The sequence below is a fragment of the Nothobranchius furzeri genome, chromosome 7 (genome assembly GCF_043380555.1).
Source record: "Nothobranchius furzeri strain GRZ-AD chromosome 7, NfurGRZ-RIMD1, whole genome shotgun sequence".
NCBI lineage: Eukaryota > Metazoa > Chordata > Actinopteri > Cyprinodontiformes > Nothobranchiidae > Nothobranchius > Nothobranchius furzeri.
The window spans coordinates 45,019,738-45,033,911 of NC_091747.1; the positions used below are offsets into that span (position 1 = coordinate 45,019,738).

General features: G+C 41.1%; 1 protein-coding gene across 2 annotated transcripts; it reads right to left on the reverse strand.

The window, feature by feature from the left end:
• Positions 1–1,133: 1,133 nt before the first annotated feature.
• On the reverse strand, positions 1,134–10,303 carry lztfl1 (leucine zipper transcription factor-like 1). 2 transcript variants are annotated; one of them, XM_015954774.3, is made up of 10 exons: positions 10,165–10,303; positions 9,753–9,877; positions 9,396–9,590; positions 6,899–6,956; positions 6,593–6,670; positions 6,449–6,514; positions 6,288–6,365; positions 5,886–6,044; positions 2,040–2,143; positions 1,134–1,920 (listed from the first exon to the last, which is right to left on the reverse strand). In XM_015954774.3, exons 1-10 carry the CDS (start codon positions 10,165–10,167, stop codon positions 1,902–1,904), a joined length of 885 nt encoding a protein of 294 aa, XP_015810260.1. In that variant the 5' UTR covers positions 10,168–10,303; the 3' UTR covers positions 1,134–1,901. The 2 variants fall into 2 exon arrangements, with proteins under 2 accessions (XP_015810260.1, XP_015810259.1); XM_015954773.3 differs by having other exon boundaries at positions 5,886–6,062.
• Between the last annotated feature and the right edge of the window lie 3,871 nt (positions 10,304–14,174).

Consider the following 14,174-nt stretch of genomic DNA (forward strand, 5'->3'; position numbering starts at 1 on the left):
ACAGTGAATTAGAAACAGTCGACTCTTAAAACTCTCAAGCAAATTTTTCGATTACCAACAACTCGATTCTGTTCATAACTTTTATGGACAGGATTTCTAGGTGCAGCCAAGGTGTTGAGATGATCCGTTTTGGTGGCCTGAGGATCAGGTCTCTGTTTTTTGCAAATGATGTTGTCCCGTTGACTTCATCAGAACGTGATCTCCGGCTTTTGTTGGAGTGGTTCACAGCCAAGTGTGAAGCAGCTGGGATGACAATCAGCTCCTCTAAATCCGAGACAATGGTCTTGAGTCGGAAAAGGGTAGAATGCCTTCTCCAGTTCAGGAATGAGGTCCTGCCTCAAGTGGAGGAGTTAAGTACCTCAGGGTCTTGTTCACAAGTGAGGGAAAGCTGGAGCACGAGATCGACAGGCAGATTGGTGCTGCGTCTGCAGTGATGCGGGCGTTGTACCGGTCTGTCGTGGTGAAGAGAGAACTGAGTCAGAAGGCGAAGCTCTCAATTTACCGGTTGATCTACATTCCTACCCTCACCTATGTCCACAAGCTTTGGGTAGTGACCGAAAGAACAAGATCTTGGATACAAGAATGAGTTTTCTCCGCAGAGTGGCTGGGCTCTCCCTTAGAGATAGGGTGAGAACTTCGGTCTTCCGGGAGGGGCTCGGAGTAGACCCACTGCTCCTCCACATCAAGAGGAGCCAGTTGAGGTGGCTCGGGCATCTGATTAGGATGTCTCCTGGACGCCTCCCTGGTGAGGTTTTCCGGGCACATCCAACCGGGAGAAGACCTAAGTGAAGACCCAGGATACGCTGGAGGGACTATGCAGCAATTGGCATTTTTTGAAATTGGGAGTTTAAAATTTACAATTTTGAAGCATCATTGATGCTGATTCATGTATTTCCCTTCCATTCTTCTTCACCAGCAACTCTTCCAATTTTACAAGTGCTGTTTGTTGAGTTACAACCAATCAGCATTAACCACAAGACCCGCCAAGAGACTCTACCAGACCATTTCCGACTACAAACAGTTCAGATGGTCGGTTGGTCCCCGAAATGACCTGGAAAATGGTCCTTTCTCGCCCCCCCGATGACACGAAGACACATGCATGTTTTTATACTCTAGAATGAAAACACACTATAAGCATCAAGAGTGCTTTAATTCTTACGTACTAGCACCAATCAAGAGGAAATTCACTCTGAGCAAAACTATTTTCAGCCACACTTTTTATTACCCCATATTTTACGCAATCCAAATAAACACATCTCGTGTAACAGTAGATGTGCCACACTCTACAAGAGCATTTCTGTCATGAAAGTCATGTATATACAGCAATACAAAAAATACACAGATTCCACACAGAAAATATCCTATGCCCTGTAGATCTACATGTAAGAGCAGGAAGAAAATAGAATAATTAATGCATTATACTTTACGCTCTGACTTCCAAAGTCATCACAGATAGAAATTAAATGTGAAATATTACCAAATGTTTAGTCAGCAGAATAAAGCTAAAGTGACATCAAACGGCCAAATAGACTACGGTGGTTTAGATTTTGATGACATGTCGCTAAAATAAATCAGTGATTAATTTTATAATGCTGATTAACACTTCACAGTTCAGCAAAAGGAAAAGGCCCCATTAAACAGGAAATACTGGCAATTGCATAGAGCACTGAGGGAATCTGGTAGCTACTGAAGGTGAGTTCAATGTTCAAACGGAAAAAAGCTAAATGTCCTGTATCCAGTTCTGTGTGACGCCGGGCTTCCTGCTTCTGCTCATAAAGCCAATAAGCACAGAAAACTCCAGATAAAGCAAACATAAATGTTGTCTTCACAACACCGGAACTGATGGTTTCTTGTCCACAACACAGATCTGGTCCCATCTCACTTGATGATATGTGGAGAACTCATTCGTCAGGCTCATACCTGAAACAAAAAGCATTTCGTCTGACCAATCATGTCTATGAAATACGATTGTAATCCTGCATGGATATTTTTCTAATGCTACACACACTCACTCCTGATTGTTACTGATGAAAACTCACTTTTGCAACCGTTTCCTAATTTCTTTGATCTGCTCGTTCTTCTTGCTTAGAATCTCCTTCATGTTGCGGTACGCTGCAGTTTGCTGGAACTTCTTGTCCAACTCCTGCGCACAAAACGCGCAACCATGAAGAAAAACGTGAAGAACTGGACCGAGCGTATCAACGTTAATATCATAACTGGGGAGTGTAGCAGATAACCTCGACATTTAATGTTAGCTGTGTGGCTGTTACAACATGAGAACACCGTGTGTTCTTTCAGGCAATAAAGTATTTACTGTAGTCAGCCTCCAATTGTGCAGGTTCTCCCGCTTAAAAAGTTGAGAGAGGCCTGTGATTTTCATGATAAGTATACCTCAACTATGAGAGACAAAATGAGAAAAATAATCCAGAAAATCACATTGTCTGAATTTTAAAAGATTTCTTTGAAAGTTATGGTGGAAAATAAATATTTGGTCTTCTACAAACAAGCATTATTTCTGGCTCTCACAGACCTGCAACTTCTTCTGTAAGAGGCTTCTGCACTTGTCACCTATACTAAGGGCACCTGTTGGAACTCGTCATCAGTATAAAAGACACCTGCCACACGCCCAACTCCAGAAACAAAATTATAGACCTGCACCAGGCTGGGAAGACTGAAAGTGAAAGACATACAAGACCACTGACAATCTCCCTCCATCAGGGGATTCATGCAAGATCTCACCCTGTGGGGTCAAAATGATCACGAACGGTGAGCAAAAATTTCAGAACTACACGGAAGACCTAGTGAATGACCTGCAGAGAGCTGGGACCAAAGTTACGAAGGCTACCATCAGTAGTGGAGTCCTGCCATGTTCCAGCCTGCTTTAAGCTGTCCACCATTGTTCCTGTGCCTAAGAAACCCCATGTCACTGGACTGAATGATTACAGGCCTTTGGCGCTGACGTCTGTAGTCATGAAGTCTTTTGAGCGCCTGGTCCTCCCTCATCTCAAGTCCTTCACCTCCCCCCTCCTGGACCCTCTGCAGTTCGCATACAGAGCTAATAGGTCTGTAGACGACGCCATCAACCTGGCCCTCCACTTCATCCTGCAGCACCTGGACTCCCCGGGAACCTACGCTAGGATCCTGTTTGTGGACTTCAGCTCTGCGTTCAATACCATCCTCCCCGCTCTGCTCCAGGACAAGCTCTCCATGCTTAACGTACCCAATTCCACCTGCAGGTGGATCACTGACTTCCTGACGGACCGAAGGCAGTGCGTGCGGCTGGGGAAGAATGTCTCCACCATTCAGACAATTAGCACAGGATCTCCACAGGGCTGTGTACTGTCTCCTCTGCTCTTCTCCCTGTACACAAACTGCTGCACCTCGAGCCATGACTCCGTTAAACTGATCAAGTTTGCGGACGACACCACCCTCGTTGGGCTCATCTCTGACGGTGATGAGTCCGCCTACAGGAGGGAGGTGGAACGGCTGGCGTACTGGTGCAGAAGCAACAACCTGGAGCTCAATGCTCAGAAGACAGTGGAGATGATTGTGGACTTCAGGAAAGTCACAGCCCCATCTCTCCCCCTCGTCCTGACGGACACCCCCGTCACCACTGTGGACTCCGTCCGCTTCCTCGGAACCACCATCACACATGACCTTAGGTGGGAGCCATCCATCAGCTCCCTGATCAAAAAGGCCCAGCAGAGGATGTACTTTCTGCGGCAGTTGAAAAAGGCCAAGCTGCCGACCCAGATGATGGTGCAGTTTTACACGGCCATCATTGAGTCCATCCTCACCTCCTCCATCGCTGTGTGGTACGCTGGAGCCACGGTGAGGGACAAACATAGACTGCAGCGCATTGTGCGCTCCGCTGAGAAGGTGATTGGCTGCAGCCTTCCATCTCTCCAGGACCTGTACGTCTCCAGAACTCGGGGGCGTGCAGGTCGGATTGCAGCTGACCCTTCTCACCCGGGACACAGACTTTTCGAGCCGCTTCCCTCAGGCAGGAGGTTACGGTCCATCCAGACCAGAACCTCCCGCCATAAGAACAGCTTCTTTCCATCTGCCGTTAGACTTGTAAATAGCTTATAATCACACAACCATGCTCGTCTTCTGTACTCGACACTACGTCACGTTATCGGCCATGTTACCACTACCTGCCTTTTTTTATAGCTGAATGTTTTATGCTAGTTTTATTATATTTTATTCTACTTATTCTATTTCTGAAATTTATTATTCATGTTATATGTGGCACATTAGTACCGAAACAAGTTCCTAGTTTGTGAACTGCTTGTTCATTGACAATGGCAATAAACCTTTTCTGATTCTGATCAGAAACACACCACGCCGCGAGGGACTCCATACCTCCCCTGCCAGATGTGTCCACCTGCTTAAGCCAACAAGTGCAGGCCTGTCTGAAGTTTGCTGGAAAGCATTTGGATGATTCGGTAGAGGAGTGGGGGAAAGTCATATGGTGAGATGAAACCAAAATAGAACCATTTTGGTAAAAACTCTACTTGTTGTGTTTGGAGAAGAAAGAATGCTGAGTTGCATCTAAAGAACACCATACCTACCTAAAAGCATGGGGGTGGAAACATCATGTTTTGGGGCTGTTTTTCTGCAAAGGGATTAGGATGACTGGTCCGTGTAAGGAAAAGAATTAATGTGGCCATGTATCTTTAGATTTTGAGGGAAATCCTCCCTCCATCAGCAAGAGCAGTGAAGATGAAATGTGGCTGGGTGGCTGAGTCGATGATCCCAAACACACTGCCTGGGCAACAAAGGAGTGACTTTGTAAGAAGCATTCAAGACCCTGGAGTGGCCTAGCCAGTCTCAGCTCTCAACCCCGTTGAAAATCTTTGGAGAGAGTTGAAAGTCCGTGTCGCCCAGCGGCAGCCCCAAAACATCCCGGCTCTAGACATCTGCATGGAGGAATGGGCCAAAATACCCGCAACAGTGTGTGCAAACCTGATGAAGACTTACAGAAAACATTTGACATCTGTCATTGCAAACAAAAGGTATTTCACAAAGTATTGAGATGGAGTTTCGTCAATGACCAAATGTTTATTTTCCACCATAATTTGCAAAGAAATTCTTTAAAAATCAGACTATGTGATTTTCTGGATTTGTCTTCTCATGAGGAGTACCTGTGATGAAACTACCAGGCCTCTCTCATCTTTTTAAGTGGAAGAACTTGCACATTTGGAGGCTGACTAAATATGCTTTTGCCCCACTGTATCTGTCTGAGTCACTATGATTAGTTTGTTGACTGGTTAATAAGACATATTGTCATTTGTTTAACGTTAGTCATTAAAGCAGGAATCCAGATGTTTTTCTTCCTCAGAAGGCACTATCTATAAGCCAAAAAATGTATTGCACCATAAGCCCTGTTTCCTAAACCCATGGCTACAGCTGGAAGCAACGCCTCTCGTTCATGAATTCCTGAAATGGGTGAAACCCTGGATTGCTGCTTTAAGCAGGAATTACATATGTACGTGTGTTTCATGATGACTCTGGCTAGCAAAGGACAAACACTGATGAAGTTTGTCTGATTGTTTGAGGAAAGTGAGCTCCGTGGGAGGAAATAACCTTTCTAAATGTGGACTTTGGTGAACTATTCAAAACACAAAACCACAGAATGTAAGGGGGAACCCCAAAGAATAAACAAAATGACCTCTCGAAGAACTGTCAGCTGTCTGATCTTATGATGTGAGTGATCGCTTGAAGTTCCCTCATTTCTGTGGTAAAAAGAGGAAGGCTATTGTGTGCTTTGGCATGATGTACAAACAACTTCATGACACCCATGCTGTTGCATCCAGTCTGCAACAACCTGGCAGACCAGCTAATTTATTTCCAAGGAGCCAGATTGTGTTGAGCTAATTTACCTTCTCTGCTAAGGCCAGCTGCTCCTGCACTCGCAGAAGCTCGTGTTTGGCCGAGATCAGGTTCTCCTGAAGATCCTTCTGGGATGCAGCACTGGCGCTCAGAGATCTTTCATAGTCCTCTTTCAGAGCTGCTACCGTGCTCTCGAGGCTGTTGATCTCCTGGGATTGAGTGGAAAACTGGAAAGGCAGAAAAAAATAAACTTGGGTCTGAATCTCAGCTGAAACAACCCGATGGTACAGAATCTACGGCAGTAACGGTAAAACCAGGTGGATACATACCAGTTAGGCCAAAGTTAGAAGATTGGAGCAAAAAGCAGCAAGTTTGAATGAGATAATTTTTAAGGAAGTTCAAATAATATGAATTAAACTGAACTGGAACATAGGCGTGTTTTGGAACAGTACCTTCTGTTCACCTTGCACCTTCTGGAGGTCTTTCAGAGCTCTCGCTGCCTTTGTTTTCTCTTCTAGAGCACTCGTGGCCTGATAAATGACACCACAAAGGAAATAAACAAAACTGAGAAACCACACAGCTGGTTTATACATTTATACGTCCACTTTTATACCTGGGACTCCAGCGTCCGGAGCCGGGATTTCAGTTTGTCATTTTCTTCTTGTAGTCTTGTTATTTCCTAACAAGACAATAAAAACAGTGATTCTACTCAAGGATTTTAATACAGCTTTAATCAGTCTGTGCTGCTTTTACTTGCCTTATTAAGGAGTTCGGACACCCCACCTTCATTAAGCGGCGCCAGCTTGGGTTTAATCGTTTCCTGGTTAATCTGAGACTGAAATGAAGAACGGAAAGCTGAGCAGAGTACTCCTTGTTTATTTCTCTTACTGTATCATAAAACCTCACGTTAACCTCAGTGACGTGCAATTCTAAACCACACTTGTACAGATGAAGCCCAGGTAGCCCGACACAAAAACCAGCCCAGAATGCAACAGGGTTGCTGCACGCATGCCGATATGCTAGAGTAGTTTGATTACCGACCACAGCTGGGTGTTAAGCGCACCTTGTTGATGGTTTTAAAATCCGTCTTCTCAAATTCAGCCACTTGCTCTAACAATTCCCTAAAAATACAAGAAAAAAAACAATCAGACAAGAAAATAAACATTAAAAGTGACTTTATTGTGTATATTGTGAGTAAAACTGAACAATAAATCAATAAGTGATTTCTGCGACCTGAGCGTCGATGTTTATCTTTGCAAACTACAATTCGGTGGTCATGAATGTTTGGAAAACAGAAACTGTGAACGCCCTTTCTTTTCCTTGATGGCAGTTAGGCTCTTGTTATAAGATACAAGACTGTGGTGAGCAGAAGTGTTCCAGCAAAGCTCGTGTGTGGTTTTAAAAAACCAGCTGAAGACACGTAGATTGTGACACAGGGCGTATTCTTAGCTTTAGACACCTATTCAGTCACGTACAGCTGTGTGAGAGGAGAGAAAAAGGGCTTTTAGGTTGCTTATCCGCCCACCACATGCATAAAATAAACAAAGTACCGGTACCTTTTTTCATAACGCGCTGTTTTAAAAGGTGGAGGGTGACGGAGGTCAGATGTTATACAGAGTTCAGAAATGAGGGGAGAATGTTTTTTTTGCACTTGTACTGAAGAAGTTTCCAGTAATACAAGAAGCCAGAAGTTAAATGATGTTATGAACAGAACAAAAGGGTATGACCTTTTGTGCAAGATGCACATGAAAAGTATTTATAATTTTATATATTCTTCAAATCTCTAGAAAGCTAGCATGCGGTTTGGATATCAAGATGGCCTTTTTTAATCAAATCTAATATTTGGTCTTATTTATTTCTCTGTTACGTGTTCTTGAGTATATTTTTAAACCTGAAGCACGAATATAAAGAAATGTTGTTGCAAAAATGTCAAGATTTTGCCAAGAATCCAAAAGCGATTAATGGTAAATGGTAAATGGCCTGTATTTGATATAGCGCCTTCTAGAGTCCTGGAACCCCCCAAGGTGCTTTACAACACAATCAGTCATTCATCCATTCACACACACACATTCACACACTGGTGGGGATGAGCTACGATGTAACCACAGCTGCCCTGGGACGCACTGACAGAGGCGAGGCTGCCGAGCACTGACGCCACCGGTCCATCCGACCACCACCAGCAGGCCCAAGGACACAACGACAGCGACAGACTGAGCGGGGCTCGAACCTGCAACCTTCCGATTACGGGGCGAGCACTTAACTCCTGTGCCACCGTCGCCCCATGGAGATGCACATGTACATCTCCACGTTGCTCAATGAGCTGACTGAGGGAAAAATGCGTTCGTGTTTGGGAATAACGAATAAAAATAATCAATTTACCAAAAAAACTATAAATAATAAGTAAAGATTGAAGAAATAACTTAAATTTAGACGTGGCATTTTGCCTGCAAGATTATCTTATGAGAAATTAGGAAGTTACTGTTGTTTTAATTCAGATCTTTTAAAAGAAATAACATTTGGTGTGATCTTGTAACATTACAATCTCAGCTATCATGAAATTTTTGTTCAGTATCTGTAAAAATGTGATGAGTTATAGCAATTTTTTTTAGCATTTAACTGAGTATTTTTAAGCTGAAATTAATAGTTTTTGCTTTTTCTTTTTTAATGGACACGCAGCTTGATTTAGTCCCAAATTTACAAATGTGTTATTTTATTCAACATTCAGAACTATTTGCTTTGCTAAAAAATGGCCTCAAGCCACCGGGTGAAGATGTTCACCTACTCGCATGAGTATCTATAGAAATTCACAAATGAAACTATAATTTTAATTTGCTGGAAAGCTTTTATAAACAGATTTGTTGTAATAAGATTTATTTCTAATAACGGATCACTAAAGATTCTTTGAGAGCCTTTTATTCGCACAATCCTGGCTTTTAGTTTTTTTTTTATCACAGCATGCTAATAAATCTTATAGAAAAAAAGTAATTTAAGAAAAACTAAAAGCATTCTACCAAAAGTCTGAAGATTTTACCTCAACACCCCAAAACAATAAAATTAGAAATCACAGCAGGAGTCTGCATGAACTAAAAGATAACATGTTTCTATTGTAACCTAAAGCACGGGAATTGTGACAGCTTGTGGTTATTACACAATCTAATCTAAAAAAGTCCTGTTGTATAAGTGTAATGGAAGAAGTGTTAGTGCAATGGAAACTTGAGTTAAACACAGGTGGATGAGTGACCTTTCTACCTGGCAAATGGCATGTTGGAGATCTGAATCTAAAGAGGAAGTCAAATACAGTATGGTACAAAGTGGGGCAGCTTTTTTGTTCTTGTAAACATAAAGAGTTCTTGCATTATAGTATTTTTTTCTTGCATTAGACTGAATTATTTCAGAAAATAAGTACAGCTAGTATGAGAAATACAAAAAAGCCACTAGATACAGTTTCATTGAAAAAAAGAACAATTATCGCCTTTTCAGACTTGTTGGTTTAATATGATGCATTAAGAAAAGTAAAATCTTATACTTTAGGATGACTATTAAACTTCCGATTCCCAAACCTGTTCTCCAGTTCTGAGATGTCACTCTGGAGTCGGAGGTAAAACTTCTCAGCCTGGGAGAAAAGTTGCCTGAGCAACAGCACGTTAGTGTGGGCTGTGTTGATGAGCTCCATCTCCACCTCTCCACGCACCACCATCTGCAGCCCGTCCATCATCTCTCTAACCTCATCCACTGTGAATGTCTCTTCCACCAACCTTCAGACGCATTAAGAAATGCTAATAACTGAAAAGGCATCACATCTTATTTCTATTTACACAAAATCAGATTAAAGGACGTTTACACAATGACAGAAAAAGTTACACAAAATCAGATTAAAGGACGTTTACACAATGACAGAAAAAGTGATCATCACTCACCTGCTATCTTTGAGTTCCTCAAAACATGAGTCAATAGTCTTGAGCCTAAGGACCCTCTTTGAACGGGCAAATCGCATGTAATTAATAATTTCATTCTGGTGATGTTCATTGAATCCAAAGTCAGCCTGCATGGAGACAAGAAAAACATTTGGACCCATAAAAAATGTTTCAGAAATAGAAGATACACCAAAACAATCGATGTAATAGTAGCCACAGTTAGCTTATCAGCTAACTTGAAGAGGATTTTCTCTTGCCGAGATGCCACAAGGCCTTATCAAGAGAGCTGGCACGGATGGAAGTGCTCGCTAACTTTAGCTCAGAGGGAACATAACATAACATAACATAACAGCATTTTGACATCTACAAGCAAATCAGGTAGCCAACACCGCGATGCCCGGCAGTAGCTAATTACCATGATGGCTGTGTAGCTTGTAGACCGAGCTTTTCCAAAGGAAATATTGGTTTTCTGACTCTAATTTAGACAACTCTAGGAACAAACTAAAAGCTTTAGACAAAATATGTTGACTCGGGATGTAGGAAACCCTTTTCTGTGTATTTTCAGCTCGTTAAAGATGCTAAATTGTCGCTATATCATAGCTATAAGATTATCTTGCAGATCTGTTAGCTTAGCTTTTTAGCTAAGTTTGCCTTGAGAATGCCTTGGTAACGAAACACAGCGTCATTGCCTTGGTTACGAGAGGTGCATTCAAAGGCGCTACGTAAATCACGTGAAAAATGTAGAAATGACTAAAAACGGAAATTCTGCATCGAAAATGTTAGATATTCGTGATGGCTACGTTTGCAATACGTTTATACCGGCATTTAATCATAAAATGAAGCTTTAAGTTATCCTTTGTCAAATGTGCAGCTTTTCCAGCTAAAACAATCGTATGATTTGTTTTTCGAGCATTAAATGTCTCATAAAAATGTGCTAATTTCAACCAGATCTGGTTGTTTTATTGTCTTATTCACTACGCTTTCTGTTTTCCTGGGTGCAAACAATGATTTCCACAATAAAGTCATGTTTGTTGTATTAAAGATCGATATTTTCTAATTCTGCCTCTTGCCGTGTTCTTAAATCGTAAATGCAAATGTGTTCTGAAACATTGTATGTCAAAACCTCCGATATTTTTTTATGGGAGGTTTGTTGAATTGTTTTATTACAAAGAAAAAAATTCAACTTTTCAATAGTTTTTCTCCCTTAGTTCATTTTAGTTTTTCAGAAATCACATATTTCTTCTGTTCGAATTTATTTATTTATTTATTTATTTTTTATTTTTTCATTTATTTTTTTATTTCCAAAGTTAAAACACGTTTGACAACAGGTTGTTATAACACTGCTGCACAGAGTAGCACTGACCAGAGGAAGGCAGTATAGAACCAGAAAAATTGGAGCTACAAAGCTCGTTATTCATAGGGCACGTTTGAAAACTTTCATATGCTGTGATAACAACTATTGGCAGATAATGCCAGTGACAGCTCATGGAGAACAATTTCTGCAAATCATTAGCCCAATTTTAACATTTATGATCCCATTCAAGGTCTGTTTAGAGTCTTTCCTGCAAAAATTCAATTGAAATCATGTGAACCTGATCAAACCTTGAAAAATCTTTTCATCCTTGCTGAAACCTAAGGAACTTCCTTCTCTATCTTGTTAGGAGAAACCCTGGGGGGGGGGGGGGGGGGGTAAATGGAAAGTTTTCTTTTCCACATTTCTCTCTAGCTGTAATCAAATTAGACTAACAGGCAGCGCATGGTTTGTCACCCAATCAGACAAATGCCTTATGACCATTCTGAGCTCTTCCACTCAAGTTTAGTGTACAACATTAGTGAGTAACAGGGGCCAAGATGTTTCCTCTTTACCTTCAGTCGCGGTAAGTCATTTACATTTTGAGAAAAAGGCTCAATGCCATCATTTAAATCTATATTTGGAAAAGTTGCAACTAAAATTACTGCTGCATATATAGGTGAACTTTATGAACTTTATCTTAGACTGTGATTGTTACATTTCAATTAAAACACCAATAGGACATTTGGGAAGAGGGCATGATGGAATTGGTTAATACAGGTTATTTTCAAGAAACCAGTTTTGATATTTGTTCCAAAGTGAAAAATATTCTATTTCTTCTAGTGTCCCAATCAGCTGTGTGAAAAGGAAGGAATGTGTTCATGGGCAATGAATAATTTGTATCTGACAATTTGGCTTAAGGTTGTTCATACATCTGCCCACATGAAATGGTGCATGTGGTCAGAATTTTAATCTTATTAGACACGCATTTTTATAGCATGAATGTTGTGTTTTGTGCTTTACAAAATTGGATACAAAAATTGGGGAGGAAATGCAATACATTATTAAACCCTTTACAGGCCTGGTTGGGTCTTTCATTCTCATTTTAGCTAAGTGACTGCCACAGTTAGGTTAATATTGACAATATATGGTGTATTTTCAATTCCATAATAATAAATAAATGTTACTGTTTATTTGTTTCCTTAATTTGTAATTTATTTGATTTGGCTCAAACTAAACCCCAAAAATATATGTTTCTTATTATTAAACCAGCTTTGATCTAAAAACAGTGGTGTTGTTTGTGTATTATCATATTTACTTTATCATAAAATAAAACATATGTTTATTTTACTAAAGGGGACATATTGTTGGGCAGCAGTAGCTCAGGAGGTAGAGTGGGTTGTCCAGTAATCAGAGGTTTGCAGGGCCAATCTCTGTTCTGCCAGAGAATACTGCTGTTGTGTCCTTGGGCAAGACAATTAACCCGCCTTGCCTGCTGGTGGTGGTTAGAAGGACTGGTGGTGTCTCAGCTTGGAAAGCCTTGCCTCTGTCAGCGTGACCCAGGGCAGATGTGGCCATCAAGCTCATCACCACTAGGGTGTAAATGTGTGCGTGAATGGATTCTTCCGGAATTGCGCTGCTCTGGGCGGCTTCATGTTGGAGAAGCTGTTGACTATATGGACGTTTTGCCTTTTCTTTGGCATTTTTTCTTCTAGTTTCTTAAGAAAAACTGTATTTTTTCCGGACACTTTACTTTTCTGTTTCTGGTGCTGTGAAGCTTGGAGGATTTTTACTGCTTTTTTTAAAGCTTTTTTCACTTTTTGAGCATTTGTTATGATGCGTAACCATGGCAACAGTCTGGTTTACAATCGGGAACAGCTGATTAACATGGGAAAGGCTGAAATAATACCTCAACTGAAGCCACAAATCCCAAATGAGCTAAAACGCAAGAAGCGTGGGTGCAGAGCGGGAGCAAAACGGAGACAGAGAAAGAGGAAATTCAAACCATCTCTTCCATCGATCATAACGGGCAATGTGAGATCACTGGCCAACAAGATGGAGGAACTCCAAGCCCTTTCAAGGACTCAGCCAGAGTTTCGGCAGTTTCGGAACCACTGGAGGAGATAATGCAAAGAAGGATTTTCCAGAGAATCAAGAAAATTATGGACAACCCTGAGCATTCTCTTCACAAGACTGTCCGACAACGGAAGAGTGTCTTCAGTCAGAGGCTTCTTCAGTTTGGCTGCAACACTGACCGCTACTGGAGATCCTTCCTGCCAACAGCCATTGTAATGTACAATAACTCTTTGATGACTTGATTATTATTATTATTCTGAGCTACTACAACAATCAATTTCCCTCTGGGATTAATAAAGTATTTTTGAATTGAATTTGAATTGAATTAATGATGCTCTGTTGTGTAAAGTACTTTGGAGTCCTCTGACTCACAAATGCTCTATAACAGTGTAGGTCATTTATCATTTATATTATGCAAACTTCTGCTTTTGCATTCTTTGTGCTGCCATGTGGGTCTCTACATCCTCTATAAACACTTCAAAACATGAAAATAATCTGTTTTCTGTTAGTGTTTGGTTTAAGGAAAAAGGAGCCTGAAACAAATCATTTTAAAAAGTCCCCATTTGTGACTTAACAAACTGGGACAGTAGACTAGAACTACCTCTTATGCAAGAGGGAGCTGCTGCTGAAGAAGCAGCGGCTCTACTCCAAGCCCATCCCAGATATAGGAGCTTCTCAGCTTATAACATCCTGAGTAGGGATTTGAGTGGGCGTGGCCAGCTTTATCTGGTTTTCTGAAAGTGACAGAGAAATTTTGGAAGGTACTGGAACTGTCAAAAATAAAACTACTGAAATGACTTTATGTTAGAGGGATTTTGTGCAAAGAACCAAATTAACATATTTTGGATCGTAAGTTAGGATAAAAGGTCCCACCCAATGCGGTCTCTTTCAGTCATTTTTAAACAATATAAGCCTCATAAATATGGGTTTATTTACAAATATTAACTAAATATTAGTGCTTGAAACTTAAGAGCAGAAAGGGTTAAAGAGCTGAGGCCAAAAGAACCGTCTTTTATCTGAACTGAGCCAAATGAACCAGGTCCCAAAGATAAGACGTA